At 50.7% G+C, this 26,122-nt stretch overlaps 1 protein-coding gene across 12 annotated transcripts; it reads right to left on the minus strand.

Annotated features, from left to right (window-relative positions):
* Positions 1 to 370: 370 nt before the first annotated feature.
* On the minus strand, positions 371 to 26,034 carry Wdr4 (WD repeat domain 4). 12 transcript variants are annotated; one of them, XM_006524716.4, is made up of 13 exons: positions 25,898 to 26,034; positions 24,867 to 25,046; positions 18,216 to 18,536; positions 16,627 to 16,695; positions 15,818 to 15,961; positions 9,559 to 9,715; positions 8,820 to 8,932; positions 7,264 to 7,324; positions 6,663 to 6,761; positions 5,858 to 5,922; positions 5,038 to 5,221; positions 4,547 to 4,616; positions 371 to 2,977 (listed from the first exon to the last, which is right to left on the minus strand). In XM_006524716.4, exons 3-13 carry the CDS (start codon positions 18,431 to 18,433, stop codon positions 2,787 to 2,789), a joined length of 1,371 nt encoding a protein of 456 aa, XP_006524779.1. In that variant the 5' UTR covers positions 18,434 to 18,536; positions 24,867 to 25,046; positions 25,898 to 26,034; the 3' UTR covers positions 371 to 2,786. The 12 variants fall into 12 exon arrangements, with proteins under 12 accessions (XP_006524779.1, XP_006524778.1, XP_006524783.1 ...); XM_006524715.4 differs by having other exon boundaries at positions 24,867 to 25,118; XM_006524720.4 differs by having other exon boundaries at positions 9,559 to 9,776; positions 24,867 to 24,888; positions 25,898 to 26,033.
* Between the last annotated feature and the right edge of the window lie 88 nt (positions 26,035 to 26,122).

Raw genomic sequence — 26,122 nt, forward strand, 5'->3', positions numbered from 1 at the left:
GGGTAGAGCAAACTAGTATCTTCATAGCTGGACCACTTAAGCCACATGCAATGTGTACATCTCAGAGATCAGCAAAAGCACCCGAGCTCAGGAGCGTAGGCAGAGGCCAGTCTGCCCACCAGTGTTGGTAGGCGAGTACAGGGGAGTGTGGAGTCCCAGCAACAAATGCCCTGTTCCCGAGGGCACCTTCACATGTGAATACAAGTGGTGACACTGTAGCATGTCATTTTGTATGCACTTCAGCTGTGTGCCACACGACCTCCCATCATACTGAGACAAAACTTTGACCACCACCAGATGGATTGAATCAGTGAGAGGTGGGGCAGAGCGCAAGGAATCTCTCTCAAAGCAAGACACAGAGACAACGTGGTAATGAGGAATGAAGATACAAGTTTAATGAGGCAGGGGGTTTAGGGGAGTACAGGGGCCAAACTAACTAAACTGACAAAGGAGAGAGCTGTGTGCACTGATCTGGATGGGAACGGTCCCCAGTGTTGGAGATGTTTAGAAGGATTAGGACTTAGGGCCTTGTTGATGTGTCATTGCCAGTGTGTCCGGCCTGCCTCCTGCTTGTGGAAGATGGGAGCTCTCAACTGGGGCTCCAGCCTCCCTTCCACCAGCATGGCCCCCAACCCTCTGGAACTGCAAGGCCAGTCAATCTCTCTCATATAAATTGCCTTGGTGTCTTATCAGAGACTGGTGGGCAGCCTTTTGGGAACGACCCTGGCAACTGGGCATCCCAGTGGAAGTGGGGAGCTGCTGCTGGAGGTGGAGGCATCCTGACACAAGCTGAAATCATAGCATGAACTGCCCAGGTCAGACTGGCCTAAAACCAGGTAAGACACAAATCCCCTTAAATAAAAGTGTAGTCCCAATAAAAATGGGACTCCACACACCCTAATATGGAAGAAATTTCTGGAACCACATGAAGTGTAGGCATGTGGACTAGCCTACTAGCTAGCAGGGTCCTGTAAGCATAATGCTATGTACCCAACCTACAGGCATTAAGGCCCCTGAAAGTGGGACCAATTAACAGGCTCCGAAGCTATGCCTAAGGGACCAGGAGCCACTGCAGGCCCCAGGGCCAGGAAAGCCAGAGCCAGATGGTAGGACATGGAGGCCCAACACCCTCCTCTACCCCACCCTTAGTGCTTCCACTGGCTACACTCACACAAGTAAGTGGACCCTGGGACATGCACAGATGTCACTGTGGCATAGGACAATCATGAACACTGGGGCTTGAGAAAAGTGGAGACAGGACTGGGATTGTTGGGGTGGGCCTGCCTGCTGCTCACTATGCTGTTTGGCTCTGTGACTCACCAGGACCTTAGGAATAACCCCACCATGAAGGCCACCATCTCTCCTTTGACACAAGGACTCCCCATCACTGTCTGTGTGGCTGTCTCAGAGCCTACAAGGCAGACACCAGGGACTTCAGATACCCCTCGAGTCTCTCAGCTCCTTGCACTGACCATCCGGCCATGACGGCCCTGTGAGGACTGGTGCTTTGCAAGCATGGGCTCTACCTGGCTCGCAGGCTACGCATGACCAGAGGACTGAGCGAATGCAGCACTGGCTCAGCAAAGCTGTATTCCTGGGCCCTCAGACTTCTCTCATTTATCTCCGACTAGTTAGGACCCAGCCCACAGCCCAGTTGGCACATCCATGTCTCCAGGGACCGACCACACATCCCAGCATCCAGAACACGTGACATTAGCTCCTAGACAGAGGTGAGCACCCTGCTCCGTGAACACCACCCATTCGACTGATAGCTGCTTGTGGCCACAAGACTATTTCTACTGCGTGTGGAGGCCAGACGATGACACTGGGCATCTTCCTCGACTGTTCATCTTGAGACAGGATCTCACAGAGCCCAAAATGTCACTGTTTAGGCTAGGCTGCCTCAGTCTGCAGCTCCAGTATTAGGGTTACAGTTATGCTAGGCTATGGCCTTCCTTTGTTCTGTATGTTTGGGTGGTACCTAAACTCGGGTCTCATCTCCCCAACCCAAGACGGTCTCTGCTGCAGCTCGTCTGGGAAATAGCACGAGAATAGACAGAGCTGGACAACACCCCTCTCTAACCACCAAGAGCCATGTCATTTGAAGAGCATACACACATTGAATGTCTTAAGATCAGCTATGGAGGCTGCTGCTGAACATTCCAGAAAGCTATGCAAAGTTTGTCTTTATTGATGCTGTGATTTCTGTTCATTTCCTTCTGTTCTGCAGTGTATGCAGAGTTCAGAGCAACAGAACCACGAGGTCACCATCATTCCCTGTAAAACAAGGCTGGCCTGGCAAGGTCACACCCTCAGAGCCCCAAAGCTTGCTCAGTCTGCTCAGCCCAGCCCAGGAGTGCGAACAGCACCAACTGAATCTGCCTCAAAACAGCAAGCAGCTACAGAGCCATACAGAGCTCCACCTGGAGAGCCCCCGGCAATGATGTGAAGGCAGGTCCTGTCCTGCAGGTCTCCCTAGAGCTCCCCAGGGACGACACTGTGGGCCCCGACAGACATGCGTGGTGCTGTGGGCCAGTGTATCCTTCAATGTGAAGGTGCTTCCACACAGCTCTAGACTCTTAGCTAAGCTAACACCACCTGCCTTCCCTGCAACCCGGCAGGAGCCTGTTCTCAGTGACAAAGGCAGACTCTGGAGATCAGGGACTGTTGAGCTAGTGGTAGGGACTGAGCTGCCGTGATCTCCCTCCCTAGGGATGAACCAGGGAGGAGGAGGGAGAGAGCTGCCCACAGGGCCTCAGGAATGAGAGCTGTGGCCATGTCCAAGGTCAGCAACTAAGGGCTGACTGGCCCGGGCACGCCTTTTTGGTCTGTTCCGGGGACCCTGGGAAGGGGCTCCTTTGCCGCTTCTTCTTCAGCTGCTGCTGCAGTCTCTCTTCCTTTTTCTTCAGGTAAGAGGTCATGTTGTCAAAGGTGGCCTTGTACAGGCTGCGGAAGCTGTCATCTGTACCAACAGAACCTATGACAAGGACAAGAAGAGATGCCAGGTGAGTGACTTGGAACATGGCCCAGCACTACCTCCTCTCACTGGATGGCCTTGGGAATTTTTTTGTTTTTTTGTTTTTTTTTGTTTTTTCGAGACAGGGTTTCTCTGTGTAGCCCTGGCTGTCCTGGAACTCACTTTGTAGACCAGGCTGTCCTCGAACTCAGAAATCTGCCTGCCTCTGCCTCTCAAGCGCTGGGATTAAAGGTGTGCGCCACCACTGTCCAGCTGGCCTTGGGAATTCTACCTCCCTGATATCTCAAAGACCCTAAACCTTATGTGACCCAACCCTTGAGATCCACACTTGGGCTGGACCTGGGGACTTGTTCCAACAGAATGCTGAAGGGAAGGGGTAGAGGTGGGAAGTAGGGACCAGGGATTGGCTGACATCTTGTCTGCACTTTCTCATTCATTCACTGACAAAGCCAGCTGCAGGTCCTGAACTGAGGGAGCGTATTAGTGAGGCCTGAATCCTCCAACCATCTCCTGCGCAGGAATGAACCCTGCCCAAGGGGAACCTGAGATAGCCAGAGTCAGTCAACACCAGTGGATGGCAGGCGGTCATCTACAGAGGCCACAGGCACTCCAGGACTCCAGACCCAGAGCAAGGCCTTGGCAGGCTGTGGCTCTGGGTAAGAGCATGCCACACTGCAGTAGATGTCCTTGAGTGTTAAGCTCAGGTGCTACTGGCACAGCCCCTCAGCCAGTCTCACCCTAGTGAGCTACATCCCAAGGACAATCAGCGCTGCATGCTAGAGAGGACCCTCAGGTCACCCTACCCTTAGGTGGGTGTGGTTCCCTGACCGCCAGCAGCCAAGGCTCAGGATGCACAGGCTAGTGTGGTGCTCCATCTGTGTGTGGAGCATCTTAGACATGAAGACAGGCTTTGGCCTGAGTCTGCACCAGGTAACCATCAACAGAACCAAACTGAGCAAGGTCCAGAAGGACCCAGAGCCGGCCAGGCAGAGCGTGAGGAAGTCCAGCAAGAGGGAGGCCAGCAGGATGGCTCAGGAGGGAAAGGCACTTGTGCCAAGCCTGACAGCCTGAGCTTCATCCCACGTGGTAAGAGATTCTGTAGAGGTTGTCTTTGACGTGCTCTGCAGCCAGGGGTCCAGGGTGAGCAGCCAGGGAGGACACACCTTCCCCACCTGCCCCGCCTACCACTTTTATTTCAGCTCAGCACAAGCTAGTCATACTCCAAGAGGAGATCTCAACTGAGAAATCGCCCCGCTAGAGCGAGCGGGCGAGCCTGCAGGCTTCAGAGGGCATTTAGACCACAGCTGGAGCACCCCCAAAAGTCTAGGAACCCTAACTTCTAAGAATTGGCTTTGCAACATCTTTTCTGAGTAATAGTTTGTTTCATAGAGACTGGGTCTGGGTGGTCCTGCCTGGATGGGCAACCTCTGGCCAGTGAATACAACGCTGGCCACCCCAAGCAGCAACTGAGTCACTGCCTCAGCCCCACACCAGCCAGCTCACCGCTCCTCACTGCACAGCAGTAGCACTCCTTGTCTGCATTACAGACCCTGTTCACAGAGCTCTCACCTTCCAGCATGGCCCAGCTCTCACGGAGATGGCTGCAGAGTCTCGGGGACACAGCACCGTCTGGAGCAGCCTGCAGGTGACAAGTGAGCAGGGACTCAGAGAGAGCAAGCAGAGGCCTGGCGGGGCCAGCCTTGGGCACAGGCAGCCGAAGCTGGCCAAGAATTCCCAATGCTGTCCTACCTCGCCCAAAGCCTTATGGGATTGGCAGAGATTTCCCGCAGTGCTCCCTGCACATCAGTATCCAGCAAGGCCCTGACACAGGCCTGCACACAGGAAGAGTACACCCATGTCAGTCCTAGTGCTGCCTTCCGCAGTGTGGGAACCTCCTATACACAGGCATGGGGACCCAAGCCAGGGCAGACAAGCTGCCTCAGGCTATAGCCTTAGGACCTAGATGGATGTGAACAAGGCTGTGGGGAAACCCCAGCCCCACCCTGCCACACCCCACCAAGACACCAGGCTCAGACCACGGAGCTGCTGGGTGCTCTCACCTGCCACTCACCACCCACAGGCCTCCAGAGCACCAGGGGGGCATCACGGCAGTCCTGTAGAACCCACAGCCCCCGGGCCTCCTCAAACACAACATCCCACACTCGGTGAGGGAAAGTCAGCCGCTGTCTGAACACCAGCTGCTGTCTGCTGGCATCAAGCTGGAAGACGAAGACCACGGGAACGCTTTCCAGGAGAGAGAGAGAGACTGGTCATCACCACAGCAGCATGCCCACAAGACATCCTGGCCCTAGGCCTGCCTATACTACCTGCAGACCCTGAGCCACCCAGACCCTGGGAGATGGTACATGTTTAAGGTCCAAGTTCTGGAGTAACTTGTTTTATAGTAAGAACTAATACAGGACGAAGAGTGAAATGGCCACTCCATTCCAAGTGTATATGTCAGGATTTTTCAACCCTGTGGATCACGACCCCTGAAGGGATGAAATGACCCTTTCATGGGGGTCACCTGAGACCATTAGCAAACATATTTACATTACAATTCCTAACAGTAGCAAAATTGCAGTTATGAAGCAGCAACAAAATTAACTGTGGTTGGGATCACTAAACATGAACTATAGTAAAGGGTCTCGGTGTTAGGAAGGCTGAGAACCACTGGTGTAGACAGAAGGCTGGGTTCTCTCCTCTCCAAACCTGTAATATTCTCACGTCTAAGGAGAGCAAAGAGCAACCCCAAGCTTCATAGGACAGAATGCAGATCACCAGAAACCTGCCCTGGCACTGAGAAGGGGCAGCAGAAGGAACCCCTCGATTATCCCCAGCCCCTCAATCTGCCCCATGGGTGCCAACTCGCCGTCTTACCACTCACACAGAAGCACCACATAGCTCTCCTGTCCCCAGAATGCAATCCTGGACGCGGCCAACCCCTGCAGGGAAAGCAGCTGCTTAGCCGGGCTCTGCTCCCAGGCACCTAAGCACCCTTCTCAGCGGAGCCTAAGGGCACAGGTACCGTGGGTCCCACATAATGCCAACGCGGGGCAAGAGTCCACGGAAACAATCTGGAATCACCAGGAAGGGAGCAGCCAATGCCCCTGTCCTCACACATGGCCCCGGCTGTCCCTGCAGGCCTGTGATATGCCTCCAAAGCCATGCAGAACACATGGGAAGAAGGGCTATGATTAAAGACACAACAACTGTCCATGCTTCCCAGGGTAAAAGGTGATACACACAGGAGCTTCTAGAAGTCCCAAATATCAGGTGTAGGAAAAAAAGGACGTGCCTCTCATTGGCTGGCCTGAGGGAGGGCAGGCACCATGCCACCCAATTTTAAGCTGAGCAATCCGGGAACACCCTGAGGAATCATGGGTATACAGGAGGTGCCAGGGGGACTCCATGAGCACAGAGAATGCTGACGTGCCCCCAGCACTGACAAAATACAGTGAGGCTGTCTGCCATCATTGTTTAATATTCAAGTATTCCTGGAGGCCTTCCTGTTCTGCCAGCCCGTGTACACACAAAGTGTGATGTGAATTGTTTCTCATCAGGCGCCGCAGAACTGGGAATCCTGTGTGTATTCCCTAAACTTGCTTACAGCAAGGAAACATTTCTAAAAGATGACGTCCCCATAATGAGAGCAAGAGGAGGTGGATGGCAAACACTCAGGTACCTTGTGGCCTGGCTGCTCTCCAGGCTCCTGTAGGCCGGCCAGGTCACAGCACTGCAGCTGCCTACCGCTTCTGTACTCCCAGAGTCTCAGGGTGCCATCCTGTACAGACAGAAGGGCTACATGTATGCTCAAGAGGCCTGCCCAGAAGCAAGAAAGGAGGGGAGGGGAGGGGAGGGGAGGGGAGGGGAGGGGAACGGGACGCTGAACATGGCTGGGTGCAGACAGAGTCCCTCTGACAGCTAGGGCTCCCTTATGAAGAAAACTCTCTGCAGAGTACTGAAAGCTAACCAATTATGCCAGAGTACCTAGGAAAGCCTCCTTGATGACAGGCGAGTCAAGACACCAAACCATGGCCCAGCAGGCAAAGGAACCAAGATGACCAGACCCCCCTACTGAGAAAGTCCATTTACACCACATGCTGTGCTGGGACCAGGCAGGCAAACACACATGGGCACATAAACTACATTCACAGCCCCAAAGAAAGACTCTCCCTCTAGTGGCCACAACCAACAGAGATTGGTGGACTTGGCATCCTAGTTGGGGACAAGAGTCTGGATACTTTCTTTTGCTGTGGCCACCCAGCAGCAGGCACACCACTTACCCCAGAGGAAGAAAGCAGCAGTTCAGGATGACTGGGCACTACAAGGATGCGGCTCACAAACCTGTGGGGAGCAAAGCCAGGTCACCCAACACGGGAGGGAGCCTCTCACCCTGCTCAGAAAGAGAAACCACTGCCGACCCCACCCATACCAGGGGGTGCTGAGAACACGGCTGGCACGTGTGAGTCTCCAACATTACACATGGACCAAGAGGGCAGGGCCCAGTTCTGCCAGAGCATTGTCTGTCACATGCAGCTCTGCATGGGGACACTCACTACCTCACTCTGCCCCATAAACCCGCCTCCATTTGAGATGCCTACATGCAGGTCAAAGCCATACTACTGAACACTCCGAGAAGACCCCAAGAGGCCTCTGTGAAGCCACCCACAAAGCCCAGTCTAGCTCTGTGGCTCCCAACTACACAGGACAGCAGCAGCCACTCTGCCACCAGATGTGAGCCTGAGCAAGCTGGCTCTCCAGGAACCCTACACCTGCCCTGCAATCCCCCTGGCCAGGAACATGACCTCCAGTGCAGGCAACGCAACAATGCTGCCCTTCTCCCAGCTCCTGTTATATTGTTTTAATGTATGAGTGCCCTGTCTGCATGTATGCCTGCAAGCCAAAGAGTGTATCAGACCCCATTACAGACGCTCATGAACCACCATGTGGGTGCTGGGAATTGAACTCAGGACCTCTGGAAAAGCGGTCAGTGCTCTTAACCACTGAGCCATCTCTTCAGCCCCTTCTCCCAGCTCTTAACAGACTTCAATTATTGTTCACAAGACCCAGGGCTCCTACCATGTTGGTTCACATGGCTCCCTTCATCCCCATTACCCCAATACCAAGTCACCAACCTGACCCAGACCTGGTCCGCAGCTGGCCTTTGACCAACAGCTGCCTTCTCTTAGGGGACCTAGTTGTCCTCTTAGGCCCTCCAAGAGGAATAAGCTGTGTGCATTCCATAGGCCCAAGTCACAGCAAGTTCTCACAGCTAAGAATGGGAACCAGTCTCCACAAGCTGCACTACACTGAACCATCATAGAAAAGGCCACAGGAGAGGTTCCATCCCTGGCACTGCAGAAATTCCAAAAGCTAACTAACAGGCACTGTTCCTCTCAAGTCACTGTCCTCAGGTCCTGTGGAGGGTAGAGGGGTGAAGTCCCCATGGAAGTAGGCAGCAGCAAGCAGAGAAAGGGCTGCCACGTAAAAGCAGTTCCACAAACTAGCAAGGGGTCAGAGTCCTGCGGCAGGAGTGCATGCCCCAGACTGAGGCTCAGCAGAGCCCAGCCCGCAGTTCTCAATGAGAGACTGGAGAAATGGGCTAAGGAGCACTAGCCCAGGAGGTTAAGCTCAAAGCAACTGCTTCACGCAGCCCACAGCCCTGGATTTCTGCAGCTCTCACACCCGTGGGAGCCAAGGGCCTGATACGGCCTTCTGAGTCTCCAAGTAGCTCTTAGCATGGCGTCCCTACAGTCTACCAACAACACCAGTGCCCCAATCACCCTTATCTATTAGACCCAGACTTCCCTGTCTAGACAGGGGACAGGGTTGCACTTACTCAGTGTGTCCCAGGCAGAAAGACTCGATGCTATGCGGGGCAGCAGCCCAGCTGACCCGGATCTTCTCATCCCGGTCTGCAGTAAGCACAAACTGGTCATCAGGACTCACAGCCTATATCACCAGGGGACAGAGAGAGCCGCTCACTGGGCAGCCTTGCAAATACCATCAGAATGTTTGGATTTTCTCAGGCCACCCTGAAGGCTTTTCAGGGAGCTGAAGTGCAGCTTGGAAGAGCCATGGGAACTGGCAGGGTGCAGAAGGAGCTGCTCTACTGTGGGAGGGTCCTCAGAAGAGCCAGTTCCCTCCCCTCAGCTTAAATAAAGGCCAGAGCCATACTGCTATACACTAAGACCCGCTCCAACGCCACCCACCCATACCTGCTGCACCGCTCCCATCCCCCACATTGTACGGCAGCAGCCAGAGTCATACTGAGCACTGCACACGGCCCTTGATGCCACCCACCTCAGGCTGTCCCAGTTCTATAGGTAGGAGGCCTGGGTCATAGTTAAACCTTAGGAGGGGAAAGAGAGGAGACCACAGGCCAAGTAGCTCTCACCACTCCCCCGCACTGCCCAGACTGTGGTCCAGAGGTGCACAATGAGAGTTTCCCGCCTGTCAGTGCCACTCCAGGCTCCTAATCTGGGATCCCCATGATTCTCCCACCTGGCCCTGTCCACAGACTGCCCCTCTCCAGCCGTGACTGAAGCAGACAGCGGTGCCTGTGTGTTCCCACATACCACGTCTAGCAGCATGGAGAGGTGCCCAAGCTCCAGCCTGCCACATCCATCTGGCTCCAGCACCGAAAAGGAGTAGACGTCTCCAGACTTGTCAGCCACCAAGACTCGGTCCTCTGAGGCTGTGAAGGTCAGGGCGGTGCACCTCCGCACCACCATCCTGCAGAGTCAGAGAGCTGAGCTGCCTCGTGCCCCAAGTCAGCGCAGGCCCTCCTCAGACCCTAAAGCCAGAGATGGTCCCAATTTAAAATTGTGAGCTACACTCACAATGCTTTGACAAACATCACCTGGTGCAACGGGGTAGCACACACCTGGCCCTCACCGCTGGTGACTGTAAAGCAGGCCTCCCCTACATGGCCTTGCTCGGCTGGTCACATCTCAACGGTGACACTAGGCTGAGATGCGCCACAGGTCTGGGTAGTCAGTGTGTTTTTAACTGAACAGTTCTGAATTAGGAAGAGCTGATGGGGTCTGGCCTGTCCTGTTGCAAGTTAGGAGCAGAACCTGCCCCTTAGACTGCAGATGGTGGTGCCTCAAACATAAAGCAACACAATGAGCCAAAAAGGACAGTGCCTTCAACCTAGTCTACTTTTAGAATTCCCTCAAAAGAGTGAAAGACACAGCAGGGTGTGGTGACTCACACCTTTAATCCCAGCATTTGGAAAGCAGAGGCAGTGGATCTCTGAGTTTAGGGCAGCCGAGTTTCAAGACAGCAATGGTTACAGAGAAATTCTGTCTTGAAAAAACTAAAACATAAAAACAAAGACAGGCGGGCACACACCAGAAATCCCAGCACCCCAGAGGCTAAGGAAGAATGAGAGTTCCAGGCCTGTGTCACGAGCATTTGCTATTAACGCCCATCCCTACCCCAGAACCTTTAGCTGCTCATCTGAAGTAGACAATTGCTAGCTGTGCTACAAGCATATATGCTCTCTGGACCCCCGCCCTGGAGTCCCCCCACCCGGCAGGACCACATGGCTCGACCCACCGCCACCCCTACCCACACCTCACCCCACCACATCTGTGACTCTGCCGCTAGGTCTGAGCCTAGACTCAGGACGGCCACGGGTACTACCAGGCTAGCATACCCTTACAGTGGCTGTCGGTAACTTTATACCCAGAGCAATGAGAGCTACAGGCAACAGAGCAGCCGCGAGTCAGCCAGAATCCCCAGGACAAGAGACAGGCACAGTGTTGGAGACCACTTAAATCTGTCATAACCTATCCACAACACTCCTTGGCCCAGGCCCCATGGTAACTCTGCATCCATCGTTCTAACCATGCTCTGCAGTGCACACACCCTCACCACAGAAACCCTGTCCTTTCCGTTGTAGCTCAGCACGGGCCATAGCTTTAGGGCAGTGGGGCTGGGCAGCACTTCATGGGTCCTCATGGGATTGCTGAGGAGCGGATGCTGGTGCAGGACAGGACCCACAGCCCCACAGCAGTGGGCTGGCTCTATGCAGGCCTGAGACAGAACTTGACGCTTGAGGGTAGTGTTCAACAAGAGACAGAAAGCAAAGGGAAGGAGCTGGCTGCAGCACTACTCTCCTCTCTGTCTGTCTGTCTGTCTACGCAGCTGCAGAGTAGGCGCTCCTGAGGGAACAGGAGAAACACAATTGGGCTCTGGCTGGGGCCAATGAACCAAAACAAATGGCCTGAGCCGCCTAGCAACCACGCCTGTGTAAATGGGTTCAATGAGCAACTGTGCCAAACTCAAGCACAAACTCTAACTGGGGTCAAGACAAACCACCAACGGTGACACCTGAGGACTGCCCCTGCCCCAGAACTTGCTTCCTGTCTGAGTCTTCCCATGCCATACCCTGCTACTCAGCTCCAGGCAGAAATATCCTGATACCCCACCACCCTCTCAGACTAAGCCATAGAGGCAGCTCCAGGAAGGTATCCGCTGTGGGTAAATCCTGGGGCTAGAGCCCAAGTCAGACCATCAGACGGGAAGCATGCAGGGAGGTCACTCCAGGAGCTGAGGTAGGCAGGTGCCCCTCTGAACCCCATACTACGCGACGGGAGGTATTAGACATATCCCTAATCTTCTGGTCTCAGGGTTTACAGCCAAGAGCCCCACAGAACAGTGGGCTCCCCTCTGGTGGGCTCCAGTGGAGGGAGAAAAGGGTAGTCTCTGTCAACATGTTGCACTGCTGAGCCCTGAAGCTCCCATTTACGTATGGTGCTGCCCCACGCCAGCCTTCTGAGCCACAGAGGTCCTGCCAGGCATCAAGGGTCTCAAAACACCTGCCACAGCTGTCTGTCCATAGCTCTGCCAACCCGGTGCAGAGCAAACAGCCTCTTCCTGTGTGCTGTTACTTTCTGTAGAACACTTTCTAGAATGGTCCAACTGCACACACAGGATTCTTGTTCATAAACACACCCACCAAAACTAAAGGCTTCATCTGTCCCTTGAAACCTTCATCTTTAGCCGACAACCCTGGTTTCTGGCCCAAAAGGCAAATAAGGGGTTCCTGGCCCATCAAGTGGTAGTCTCTATGGCCCTACCACTTTGAACTGATACACTATTACCCACAATTCTCCCATGTAAGACTGAGGGGAGAAGCCAGGTGTGGTGGCCCATGCCTTTAAACCTGGCCCTCTCTTACTGAGGTCCAGCCTGATCTACAGAGGGAGTTCCAGGACAGTCAGGGTTACAGAGAAACCCTGTTTGGAAAAAACAAGGAAGGGAAGAGAGGGGAGGGGGATAAGGGGGAAAAGGATGGAAGGTGGGAGGGAGGGGGGAAGAAGGCAGAGAGGGGAGAAAGAGAGGAGAGAGAACAGAAAGAAGGAAAGTAGAGAGAGACTGAAGACAGCAGCTGGATAGCACCCAGGCCTCAGCCAGGGAGGCCCAGAGCAGCCTGGGGTCCCAAATGCTATGCAGGACAAACTCAAATGCATGCAACTGCTGGAGCCAGGCTGCATGACAGGGGTGTAAAGGTCTCCCTCCAAGGGAGCAGGTTCAGAGTCCAAGGAGATCCGTGCCCAGGACGCACAGTGGCTCCAGAGGATAGAATACAGCAGCCTCCGGTATGAGGGGACTGAGCAGCCCCACTCCACATGCCTGCTGCCATCTGTCCGGATCAGACCTGCCTGCTCTCTTCCCTTCCTCACGCTCACCCCACACTCGCCCTGCCGTCAGATTTCCCAGCAGACAGAGGGAAGGGCTTTCTGTACTTGCCCTACTAACTTCATGAACCCAAAATGCCAAAGGAGGAGTTTTCTCAATTTCTATTTTTCCAAAGAACTCTTACTTTTGAAACTCCTCTTATTGAAAACAAAAACAAAAAAACCAAAAACCCCTAAAGATATAAATGAAGTTCACAAAATGCAAACAACTGTCCAGTGTGCAGAAAGCCACACTGCCTCCCTGGCAGTTGAGACTGAAGATTTGAGAACGATGCAAGATGAGAAAGCACACTTAGAAACCTGTGCAGGAGCTGGAGAAATGGCTCAGCTGTAAAGAGCTTGCGGCTCCTGCAGAGGCCCCAAGTGGTAGGTCACAAGCACTGAACCCCAGCTACAGGGGTTCCAACATCCTCTTTTGGCCTCTTCAGGCCCCGTGCATGTACTCATGTAGACACAAACACCAGGCCCCATGCACATACTCAGTGTAGACACAGTAGACACAGACAAGCACATCATGGGCCTGCCCAGTGGCACTCTACAGCCACAGCAGACCCAAGATGCAACCTCTCCACACCTGCATGCAGCCTGCACTGCTGCTGCTGCCTCCCAAGCAACAGCAACTACATCCCAGTCTCCCACACACCTACATCCTAGCTGTCAAGACCCCTAGCTGCGCTGCTGGCCGGCTATGATCTAAAAACAGGTCAGAGGACTGTCTGAGCTCACACCCAAGGGCAGCCCACAGCACAACCACCATGTAAACTTATGTGAGCCACATACTGAGGGCTAAGGGTGCAGACGAGCAGGGAACATGCTCTGAGCACGAGGCTGTGTCCCCAGCACCTGACTAACAACTCACAGATCATCCACCCCATTCCAGACTGGCACATTAGAGCCTGTGCTGTCATGGTGACCAGGTGATTCTCGTGCCTACTTCTGCAGTCAGTCTTTAACCTAGAAGGATCCCCATCACATTCTCTTCAAAACCTTCTGTGCATATGTGTGGGTTCCCTTGCATGGATACATGCATGTGCGTGCTACAGCACATGCGTGAAGGACAGAGGAACTTCTCAGGCAGTATTCGTGCTTTCATTTTGTTTGAACAGCATCTCCCATTCTTTGCCTCTGCATACACAAGGTTAGCTTGTCTGCAGCTTACAGAGTTCTCTTGTCTCTAGCTCCACCTTTGCTGGAGTGCTGTGATGACAGATGCATACCTCCTATGTCCAGCCTTAAGTGTGTTCCAGGACAAAGCTTGCTGCCAAGCCAGAGGACCCAAGTTTTATCCCTGGGACTCGAATGGCAGAAGGAGAAGTAACCCAAGCACACATATAGGTATATATATGTAGGTACATGTGTGTACACACACACACACCAGTGCACAAAAAATAAGTAAATGCAAAAAATAAAGCCAACGATGTCTTGCTGGTGAATTGTCTGTCTGTGGGAGGGCCTGAGGAAGCCTGGTGCATCCGTGTTCTTATGTTAACTTACTGTGCTGTTTCTAAACAGTACACATTTAATACCATCTAAGACGCAAAAATATACACACTGACAGGCAATGGTTCGGGCCTTTCTCTAAGCTGGCTGACAGAGGGCAGATGGATATATGTGCTCTTGAGGACACCACCGAGTAGCCAGAGTGTTTTTTAAACTCATCTCTTAGAAAATAGGATGAACTATAAAAACCCAAAAAGCTCAGCTGACGTTCCTGAACATCAGTAGTTCAAATGTCACGCCCACGGCTACCCTGACTGGATGAGTATGTAATGTCCCACAGGCTTATGTCCTTGAACACTTCATGCACAGCAATGGTGTGGTTCTGAAGGCTACAGGACCTTTAAGAGATCTAACCTAGACGAGCTTGGTGGCGCACGCCTTTAATCCCAGCACTTGGGAGGCAGAGGCAGGTGGATTTCTGAGTTCAAGGCCAGCCTGGTCTACAGAGTGAGTTCCAGGACGGCCAGGGCTACACAGAGAAACCCTGTCTCAAAAATAAAAAAAAAAAAAAAGAGAGAGAGAGAGAGAGAGAGAGAGAGAGAGAAGGCCTAGCTGGTAGACCCTGTCCAGCCCTGCTTTCTGACCCTAACAGACCTGCAGATGATCCATCAGCACTGTAAGCTCTGCCCACCACACCTTTCCTTCCCAATTGACGCATCCTGACCATGCCTGCCCCAAAAGCACATCCTCTGAGCGACCAGCCAGAATAAACCCTCCTTCCCTTGAGTTGCTTCTGTCAGGGATTTTGAAAGGGCAACAGAAAAACTGATGAATAAACTCAAGCTCAGTTAAATCAGCAGTAGGGGTGGGGACAGGGGTAAGTGAGGCCCTGGCTGACTCTGCTCAGTGTGCCACAGAATAAAGAGATTCAGGAGACCCAGAGCATCTGTATTAGGTTGTTGGTAATCTGCCCAGCACTAAGCACCACAGGTGAACGCACCTCCATTCACAGGGACAGGACGGCACCGAGAAAAGGCAGAGACACAGACTCCTACTCCTTACCATCATCACCACCTACATTTTCCTCCCCCGTAACCATGGGCCCATCTCCCTCCATGCACATTGCCTTCAGAAACTGTATAAGTGATGCAGAATGCTTATGGAACTCCTGGAGGAGAGGACCAGAATAGCCAGCTGTGCTCCTGCCCAGTTGCTGTTACGCAACACCTAGCCTGTCCTTTATCTTCTCCTCAGACACACAAGGATGAACCTCATCACCTAGCTTACACACGTACAACACCCACTTCCACTTACCCAGTCTTGGACATGACACTTGGAGCATGAGCTAACTAACAGTCCCACTCCTGCTGGGCATGAGGCTGCAGCCCCGTGGAAAACAGGAAGGCACAGTGGCACAGTGTCACTGAGTGCTGGCACTGCAGCCTCTGCACAGGCTGTCCTAGCTAAACAGCCCAAAACTGGCTGCTTAACCCTCACACCACCCAACGGGTGCGAGAACGGGCCCATGCCACCCCCCACCCCCACCCCCACATGCTGTTAGTTTTCAGTCAGTCTCACACGTAGCTGATACTTCATGTTAGCTGCTTATTACAACGGTTACTGTCACTATGGCTACTGACATGCAAGTACAAGGACATCTTAATGACTCAATGTTAGCATTTCATACCTGACACTCAGACATTGCCATGGTTTTGTACGGAAAAGAATCAGACGCTTACTGTCATCTGTTAAAGCAAAATAGCGGCCAGACTTGGAGAAGGTGGACGCCAGAATCGAGTCACTCCCTGTGTCTGCGGGCTGTCCGTCCTCCCTGAAAGGGCAGGGAGAGAAAAGGAAACAATTAGGCCTCGCCTGAGTTGCCGGGCTTGTCCATCCTAACACAGGTGAAGTGGAAGATGTTGGTCAGTCAGTTCATGCAGCCAGAGTGTGATGGCAGACTCAGGGGACCCAGGGATGTTCAGAGAACAGCTCTAATTTCCCAAGCATGAAACCTAACTCAACAGGCTAACATCCAGCAGAGGCTGGAAGGACTCGCAGACATCACATGGTCTAGCCCTCACAGACATGGACTAACCCAAGGCTAGAGGCAGGGACCGATAAAATTAGTAACAAACGGAGTCCCAAGACCAAGCCACCACACAAAACAGTCACAGGCTGCTCTGTACCTTTCAATTAGTTAATTCCCCACACCTGCCCTCAATACACTTCATTTGAAATGGTCACTGTTACTTTAAAGGGCCAGCAACAAAAATGAATACTAAAGAAATTAAAATTAAAACAAGACAAAAAAAATCTAAAAGTATTTGAGAAGGTCCTACATATTCTGAATGCCTCCATTTAAAGTTCCTTCCATGTTCCTCTCTGAAATGGAACCAAGCCTAGCCTCACAGCTAGGTAACCAGACCTAGAACTTCAGCGAGTGTGCTATTCCCCGGGCTCACTGCTCAAACCACAAGTGCTTCCCTGCCATCTCACCCTTTATCTTCTGGCGTGGCCTTCTTCTCTGCAGTACTGCAGTCGTATGTGAAGACACAGTCATCATCACTAAAGGGAAGAGACAGGAGTGAACATCTTTCTCTTGGAACAAAAACATTCCATCGTCATTACATTATGGGTCTTAGCCATGACAGAGAAGAGCCAAGAACTGCCATTGCTTAACCTCCTAGTAGTATACATCAATCAGTGTGCCATGGTACTCTTAATCAATATAGTATTCTTCCAGCCGCCAACCTGTTGATTCTAAGGAAATTATATTCTGATACTGTTTTTTTTTTGTTATGGTGGTAGTTTCTCTGTATAGCACAGGCTGTCCTGGAACTTGCTCTGTAGACCAGACTAGCCTTGAACTTGGATATCCACCTGCCTCTGCCTGAGTGCCAGGATCAAAGGTGTCCAGTACCGCTGCCCCTACCACCTCCACCTCCATCCCCCATTACCCCACCAGTTCTGATTTTTTAATTAATTTATTATATATGTGTGCATGTGCGTGTGTGTGTTCTGCCTGCATGTATGCTTGCATACCAGAAGAGGGCACCAGATCTCATTATCCATGGTTATAAATCGCCATGTAGCTGCTGGGAATTGAACTCGGGACCTCTGGAAGAACAGCCAGTTCTTCAAGCCCTCTGGTATTATTTTTCAACTCGGCTTTCCTCCCAAATTTATAACTGCTGAGGCTGTCTTTACAGAATTCAGAAACAAGTCTCACCTGCCCCCGTGAGCTCCAGGCTCTTACTCATGTGGGAATCAAACACTTTCCAAATCAGAACTTAAGCTCCCTTCTTTTGCTCTGACCCTGTACCCTGACAACCTATAAAGTGGCAGGCACCAAAGACTTCTCCAGTTAAACACTCAACTGCAGAAAGAAGAGTCATTTTCCAAGTCTGAAACTTTGTTGGCCAATGGCATTCCCCAAAAGGCACAAATTGAGGAACGTTCCTAATCTTCACATGTACCAAAACTAAACGGGAAGGGGAAAAAAAGAAGCCGATACGGACTGCCACTGATCCTCTAGGCTCGTGGTAATCAACTACTTGCTCAAAGAATCCTTTGACCGAGCACAACGTATACATAAAGACAGAAATAACATAAAGCAAAACTTTATGTCGTGTGAAGGGTCTTTAGGGAGATGCTCACTTCAGGTTCTGCGTGCGTCCTGCCTTTGGGAGGAGTCGGGTTAAGAACCCAAAATCCCTTAAGAGCAACTAGAGCCCGGTTGCAAGACGCAGACCAAAGATAGAGCATGTTTTGTGCTCAGTGAGAAAACCTTTAGGGTTCCCTAATATATGACCCTCATCAGGGAGGTGCCAAGCGGGCCAAAATTGAACACCAGGACCCCCTAGAAGCCTGGGCAATGCGACACCCACGTGACTTAGCCCTCCCAGCGCAGCGCAGGCGCCTCAGAGTCCGGAAGTACCCCTACTCTGAACAGAGAGAGCGCCCGGGACCCGCCGGGCAGGTTACGGGGCGTTGCGCCGTGGTGAAGAGGCGCCGAGGACAGGGAATCCGGGAGGACACAGAACACTGCCGCGCCGGCCCCGCTGCCCTCAGCCCGGGCCTCTTACCTGCCCGTAGTGGAGAAGGCTAGGAACCGGCTGCCTCCTCGCACCACCAGCGTCTGGGCGCACAGTGCCAGCCCCGCAGAGCTCGCCATGGGCCCGCCCGCCGCCTCCGGACACGTGCGACGCGCTGCGCCCTTCCTGTTGGCGCTTGTCAGTGATGTCACTCGGCGCCGCGCGAACGGCGTGCCGTCCAGGAGCATGCGCGCAGGGCGTAGTCTCATTTGATTTCGGTGCCCGGAGGTGCTGATGCTGTAGATCCCTCCACCTGCCTTTGGTGATTGACTTTTCTGCCTGTCAGGTTAGGTGGCTTCTCTTGGACGGGGTCTGGTACTCATTGTGTGCCGGTTTAAAAAAAATAACAACAAAAAACTGCTGTGTGGCATCAGAATTGGATGGCCAGGCCCAATATGTAGCCATGAATGCGTACGAGTCACTGGAAATGTGCTCATTTAAGACAAACACCTCTTGGACCCCCAGCTGTCAAACGAGTCTAACGGTGTGCCTGCCCAGATCACCAAAAGACTCGTTCCATCCATCCCAGTGACTCACGACGTCCAGAATATTGTGGTCTCTTATAGGTTGGATGTGAACCTCCAAGGCAGCTCCTAAAAAGATGGTTTATTTGCCCCACCCACCCAACACACCCTAGTGAAAGTAAACTCTTTGATCTGATCAGTGTCCTGTTTCAAAGTCACACTTACTATGCTGTGTACAACTGCTATCTTAAGGTTGTGCAGTTCTCTGAGTGAGTCTAACTTATAAAGCAGCAATTGGCTCCATTTTTACCTGAAACTGAGTCAGAACGACTCTTCATTTTACTTGTACAAGCTGGGAGGTGGTAGCACTCGTCTTTAATCCCAGCACTTGGGAGGCAGAAGCAGGCAGATCTCTTGAGTTTGTGGCCAGCCTGGTCTAACAAGTTCCAGGATAGCCAGGGCTAGACAAAGAAACCCTGTCTATAAACAAACAAACAAACAGTAAAAAAAATCTCTCGTGCAAATGAAATCACCACCTACAGATGCAATTAAGTTAAATCATGGGTGAAACAAAATCGTATCAGAGAAGTCAGGTCTTGAGCTTATCCAACGCCATAGCAATGAGAAATGGAACCCCTTCGCAGGACTATAAAGCAATAACCTAATACTAAGGCACCACTGAGCTCCTCTGTCACCATGCCCTCTTATACAGTGCTGACACTGAGGACAGGCAGGCCCATGCCCAGGTATGCAATAGCTCACGCGAGACAAACGCTAATGTGATGATGGCATCAGGCTGTCACACGGCTGAAGCCCACTGGGCAGACTTCTTAGTACTCATAAGCAGGTTACACCTTAACTGGGCCTGAGATCTGCCCTCTTAGGTGCCTCTCCTTTTCCAGAACCCTCTAGATTACTTTGAAGAATGCGCCCTTTGAATGGATTTTCACCCCTTACTTCCTGTCCTTAGGAAATCCAGAACCCAGAAGCCTTTCTTCGTGTTAAACTACCCACAACTACCCCGGTTTGCCTTGCATCAGTTGGTGGTGCTTTAACTACCCCCTCCCCACAAAAAATAAAATAAAATAAAAGATGGGCTCTCATTTAAATATAACTGAGAAGTCCCTGGCAGCTGATAGCTCCTGGGAGAGGGAAAGTCAGCTTTCTTCAAGGATACAACTTCTGAGAAGCCACGTGACCCATGATCTTGCATATGCTGGCAGCCCTAAATGGATTCAGTGAGTTACACACACACACACACACACACACACACGCATACATAAACGTGCACATACATAAGTGCACCATCGGGAAGGAGTAGTGGTGGCAAGGACAGGGAAGTAATGAAGGGTGAACTTTATCAAAAATAAATATGTATGTGTGGCATTCTCAATAAAAAATATTAAAAATAAAAGAGCAAGGCTGGGTGGCTCCAAGTTTAAGGCCAGCCTGGTTTACATATCAAATTCCAGGCTAATCAAGGCTACATAGTGAGACCCTGTCTCAAGAAGAAAGGAGGAGGAAGAGGAAGAGGAGGGAGGGAGGAAGAAGGAAGAAAGAAGAAGGAAGAAGAGGAGGAAGAGAAGAAAGAAGAAGAAAGAAAGAGAGAAAGGCTCCAGAGAGATGGCTCAGCAGTCCAGAGTGTGTGCTGCTCTTCCAGAACGCCTGAACCCACATCAGGAAGCTCACAGTTTCCCAGATTCCTCTAATTCCTCTTACGGAGCATCTGATGCCCTCTTCTGGCCTCCATGACCATGAATTCACATGCACAAATTCACACACACACACACACACACACACACACACACACAATTTAAAAAATAAAAATAAACAAATTTTTAAAATATATAAAAACAAGCCCGGCTGTGGTGACACACACCTTTAATCCCAGCATCTGGAGGAAGAGGCAGGCAGATCTCAGTTCCAGGACAGCCATTGCTTCTTGTCTGAAAAACCTTATCTCTGAAGAAAAAAACAAACAAGCCAATCCTAAACCATAACACTAAGAGTCCTTGTAGCTGTGGCTTCCTCCCTGGATCCTGTATGTGCTGCTGCCAAATCATCAAACTCCTGAGACAAAGCCCTCCAAAGTAATCCCTCTGGCATTAGGTTCAGTTTTAGAATTGACACTTTGCCTGTGTCCCCACCCCCTTTCTCTCTTTTTCCTCCTACCCCTCCTCTCTCCCTCCTCCCTCACCACTAACTCAGGTTCCTTTCCCCCAGTTTTACATAATTGTTACAATTCAATTGTCCAATTCCCCCGGGCCTCTGCTGGGATACTGATTAGGAAATAATTGAATTTATTAGACTGTTTTGAATAAAATTAGCATGTTTACACTGTGCAGAAAGCCACCTTGGCCCTACCTCTAATAGCTTTACCCTTAGCTCTGTGTTATCTTACATTATTCTTTAAAACAACCTATTTAAATATATACTTACTACAATATATGGGGTTTTGCTAATATCATGAGATCTTTTAAAATTATGTTTTGTAATTGTGCCTGCCATCTATAGAGATACAGTTTCTGTTTTTTGTAAATTGCTCTTGCACCCAGCACTTCTTGCAAATTCTATCATGAATTCTCATCTTATTTCTCATTGCCTCATGGGACTTGGTAGCAGATGCTGCCAGCTATCCCTAGCATGTAGCCATCAGCCCTTGTAGAGGGAGGGGCCGCTGCAGGCTGCTCCTGGGGCTTCAGGTCAGCTGTGTGCCACCTGGGTTTAGCCAGAATGCCCAGACAGAGAGTAGAATCCCCTGACAATGTGTTCTCCCCAACAGCTCCTGCGCTGTGGCCAAGCCCATGGTGGTCCCTGTTTCCCACACTGTCTCTATGGTACCATGGAGCCTCCACCACAAAGGAGATGGTAGCTTCCTGCTGTGGTGAATCTCTTCAGCATTTCTATCATGGTGTGCTCTGTTTTGTTTTTTGTTTTGTCTTTTTTTTTTCTTTCCCCAAGACAGGGTTTCTCTATAGAGCCCTGGCTGTCCTGGAACTCACTCTGTAGACCAGGCTGGCCTCAAACCAGAAATCCACCTGAGTCTGCCTCCTAAGTGCTGGGATTAAAGGCGTGCACCACCACCGCCCGGCGGTGTGCTCTGTTTCAATGTCTCTACTAAAATGCACATTAAAATTCAGTCTTGCAGAGAGATGGCTCAGTGGTTAAGAGCACTGATTGCTCTTTCAAAAATCCTGAGTTCAAATCCCAGCAACCACATGGTGGCTCACAACCATCAGTAATGAGATCTGATGGCCTCTTCTGGGGTGTCTGAAAACAGCTACAGTATACTTAAATAAATAAATCTTTGAGCCAGAGCAAGTGGGGCCTGAGTGAGTGGGGCCGGAAAGAGAAGAAAAGGTGCCTGAAGAGTGGCTCACAGTGTACCTAGGTATAATAAAATAAATAAATAAATAAATCTTTTTTTAAAAAAAAATTCAGTCTTGAAGGCTAGAAAGATAGCCCAGGGGTTAAGAGCATTAGCGGCTCTTTCAGAGAAATCAGGGGACAATTCCCAGGATCCAGATGGCAGCTCACAACTGTCTAAGACTCCAGTTCCAGGAGATCTGTCACCCTCTTTTGAGCTTGGCAGGTACTGCGTACACATGGTGTGCAGTCAGACATTTGGGCAACACACCCATACACAGAAAATAAAACTAACTAAATCATAAACGGGTGTGGTGGCACACACATTCAATCTTAGCACAAAGGGCAGAGGCAGGCAGATCTCTGTGAGTTCAAAGGACAGTCAGAGTTGCATGGTGAGACTGCCTTAAAAATAAGTCAGGCAGTTGTACACCTCTACTCCCAAAACTCAGGAGGTAGAGGCAGGTGGATGGATGTCTGTGAGTTCGAGGCTAGCCTGATGTACAGAGCAAATTCCAGGACAGCCAGCACTACACAGAGAGACCCTATCTTGAAAAAAACCTAAACAAACAACTACAACTTCCACCTCAAAGGAAATAAGAGATAGTTTATTCTGCACGGCCATATCCTAAGAGCACAGGTTTCGTGTTCCAACGTGGAAGAGGTTCCATGAAGTTTTAATAGTCACAGAACAAAGAGGACTCACAACCCAGGGTCCAAGGCACCTCTTAAACACACTGGTGGAAATATTAAATGGCAGTTACAGTATTGTGCTGAGGAGAAATCTCAACTGTAGGTCTGAGATGCTGTCTAGTGCTATCGCTTTTTGGTTTGGTTTGGTTTGGTTTGGTTTGGTTTGGTCTTTCAAGATAGGGTTTTTCTGTGTAGCTCTGGCTGTCCTGGAACTCACTCTGTAGCCCAGGCTGGCCTTGAACTTAGAAATTCACCTGCCTCTGCCTCCCAAATGTTGGGACTAAAGGCATGCACCACCACTGCCCCACTGTCTGACAACTCTTAACGCTTTGATTGGGGGAAAAGGAGGTCTGGTTAAGCTAATACATTCCAAGGTTTTTATCAATTTGTCAGTATGTTAGGTCCCACACAGAGTGGTATAAGGCTATTTAGGGAACTAAAGCTAGCTCCAGTTAAACTGTAATCAGGCTCTGGAGTGGCAACATTCCCACCTCCTCACACCACTGCAGTTGAACCATCAGTCAGCTTCTGCCTACACAGCAATAGCATCTTCCAATGGAATTCTCCTTCACACATCCAAGTTTTGTTTGGGGAACCAATGAATTTATTTTTGGCTGTTTACAGGAGCAAGACTGACTTGGAGGCAGATAGTGGGAAGCCCTCTGCGCCAAGGCAGCCATACCACCAAGGATTCCCATCCCACCATGGAGGATTCACAAAGAGCTGCCAGACTCAGGACTTCCACCCCTAATAAATTGCTTACTTCTTATATAATCTTGAGGAAGGCCTCGAGAGCCTCATGTTCCCTCTAGGAGGAAATGCTAACGGTTCAAATCTTGTGAGGACCTTCTGTGGGAACTTACATCTGCTCTGATTCCAAGTAGCACTGGCCATGCCCAACTCAACGGAAACAACCACATTGCAATCATGTCCCCTCCACACTCTATCTCTTCCTCCCCTTGGTACCCCCCCCCACCTACAGAACCCCTCCTCTATCAGCCTGGCTTGGGGTCACACTCTGTGTGTATTGGTCCATTTGCTGAGGCTATAACAACATAGCTGTGGTTGAGCAGCACGTAAGGAAAATAATGGGTTGAGTGGTGGTTGTGCACATCTTTGTTCCCAGCACAGAGAGGCAGAGGCGTTTGGATCTCTGTTGAGTTTGAGGCCATGGTTGGTCTACAGAGAATTCCAGGACAGCCAGGGCTACACAGAGAAACCCTGTCTTGAAAGAGAGAGAGAGAGAGGGAGAGAGAGAGAGAGAAGAGAAGAGAAGAGAAGAGAAGAGAAGAGAAAGAAGAAAGAAGAGAAGAGAAGAGAAGAGAAGAGAAGAGAAGAGAAGAGAAGAGAAGAGAAGAGAAGAGAAGAGAAGACTGGAGAGATGGCTGAGATGGCTTAGAGGTAAAGAGCACCATCTGCTCTTCCAGAGGTCCTGAGTTCAATTCCCAGCAACCACATGGTGGCTCACAACCATCTGTAACGGGATCTGATGTTCTCTTCTGAAGACAGGGACAGTGTACTCACATACATAAAATAAATACATCTTTAAAAGAAAAGAAACAAAGAAACAAAAGAGGAAGGAGGGAAAGACAGATTCCTAAGGAGAGTAAGTTCAAGGACAGCCTAGGCTACATAGGGAGACTTTGTCTTAAAAACAAAACAAAACAAAACAAAACAAAACCCTCCAAATCAACCAAGGCAATCACCCTCAAAACATCACACACTTCTTATGAGAATTACCAGGTTCCCATAGTAGCTATATTAGTCCCTTCCAAGAGCTGTACCCATAGTGAGGAATTACTTTCCATGGGCTCCACCTCTTACTACACCCATAATAATGGATTACTTCCCACAGCCCCACCTCTTATTGCTTCTAGTCCTTCACCATCACCCTGGAGACCAAGAACTTCCAGCTCATGAGCCCTCGGAGGGCAAATGCATACAGCTCTCCCACTGAGTAGTCTTTCCCTTGCATTTGTTCTTGCATCTCCCAGTTCCTCCAGCGTCTAAACTGGTCGGCTGTGAGAAGTGGAGGTTTTGAGTCCTATGGTTTTACAGCTCCAACTCCAGTCCCACAAAGGACAGGTGGTACCCGTTCCCCTCAGTATTATTTACTCACCTCTAAAGCATGCAAGTGTCCCCTGGAGACAAGAGTAGGTGAAGAAGGACAATTATTTGTGTGGTAGATCGAGCTTCTTCTCAGCCCACAGTGTCCGTAGCAATCTCATGTCACAGAAACCTTTCCCATTCTCAGATCTAGAAGATGCTCTCACATGGGCTGTCTCCAGTCTTCAGAGGCCTGCAATGCACTCTGTCTCTGGAGCCTGAACACTCCTTGGAGCTCCCGTCATGCCATTGTCCCCCTGACAGCCTGGACACAGCATTAACAGCTCTAATATTTTTTTTTCTTCTCAGTAATTCATTTCATTGTTCTGAATCCTTTCACTGACATTGAATTTTCCTTGGTGGAAAATTGGAGGTATAGACATAACCATCTATGTGAAATACTTACTGTGCACTGGGCAAACGTGTGCGAGGGGCCACCAATCAATCAGTGGGAAGAGGAATTCCAATAACACATACTGTAACACAGCTGTGCCTTAGATATGGTTCTCCAAAAAGCTTTGTGTGTTAAAGGCTTGGTCCTCAACTGGTGAAGTTGGGTGTGCATGTGTGTGAGTATATATATATATATGTGTGTGTGTGTGTGTGTGTGTGTGTGTGTGTATAATAGGGACAAATGACAGGTACTTTTCTTTCTCCTCCCCCCCCCCCACACTTAATTGTTATATATAAGTATACTGTAGCTATTTTCAGACACCAGAAGAGGGCATCAGATCTCACTATAGAGGGTTATGAGCCACTATGTGGTTGCTGGGATTTGAGCTCATGACCTCTGGAAGAGCTGTCAGTGCTCTTAATCGCTGAGCCATCTCTCTAGCCCCAAGTTTATCTATTGATTACAAACAATCTTTACAGTTACTCTGTAAAAGAGCAGGCTGTCTTTGAACTAGCCCTACTGCTGGTATGGTAGGTGGGCACCTCCATGCCCAGCTTCTGGTTTGTTTGTTCAAGACCACGCCCCTACTGGGCAAGCGCACTACCACCGAGTTGTATCTCCAAGAAACAACAAACTCACAAAGATCTCACCAAACACAGAAGTCTCTCAAGTCGAACCAGAAACGCAAAGGACATGATTCTAGCTGTGCAATTTTGGTAGGTTACAGACCAGAGTTAAGGGCGAGATCAGGGCAAGGTGGGCAGGCCCAAATCGGAGGGGCGGGACTTTCAGCGGGATCTACCCAGGGGAGGACCCCACGCTTTCCCGAACCCGGAATTGGTGGACTCAGTTAGGGGCGTGGCCTTAAGGAGCCC

Source organism: Mus musculus, chromosome 17, assembly GCF_000001635.26.
Source record: "Mus musculus strain C57BL/6J chromosome 17, GRCm38.p6 C57BL/6J".
NCBI lineage: Eukaryota > Metazoa > Chordata > Mammalia > Rodentia > Muridae > Mus > Mus musculus.

What these genes read in the sequence shown, in the direction of transcription:
- Wdr4 (XM_006524716.4), bottom strand. Translation starts at nt 18,433, where the DNA reads ATGAGACTACGCCCTGCGCGCATGCTCCTGGACGGCACGCCGTTCGCG. An exon ending in TCTCCATGCTGCTAGACGTG is followed by an intron (nt 8,933 to 9,558) that starts GTATGTGGGAAC and finishes CTGGTGATATAG; the next exon opens with GCTGTGAGTCCTGATGACCA. An exon ending in CTGTGGGTGGTGAGTGGCAG is followed by an intron (nt 4,617 to 5,037) that starts GTGAGAGCACCC and finishes TGTCACCTGCAG; the next exon opens with GCTGCTCCAGACGGTGCTGT.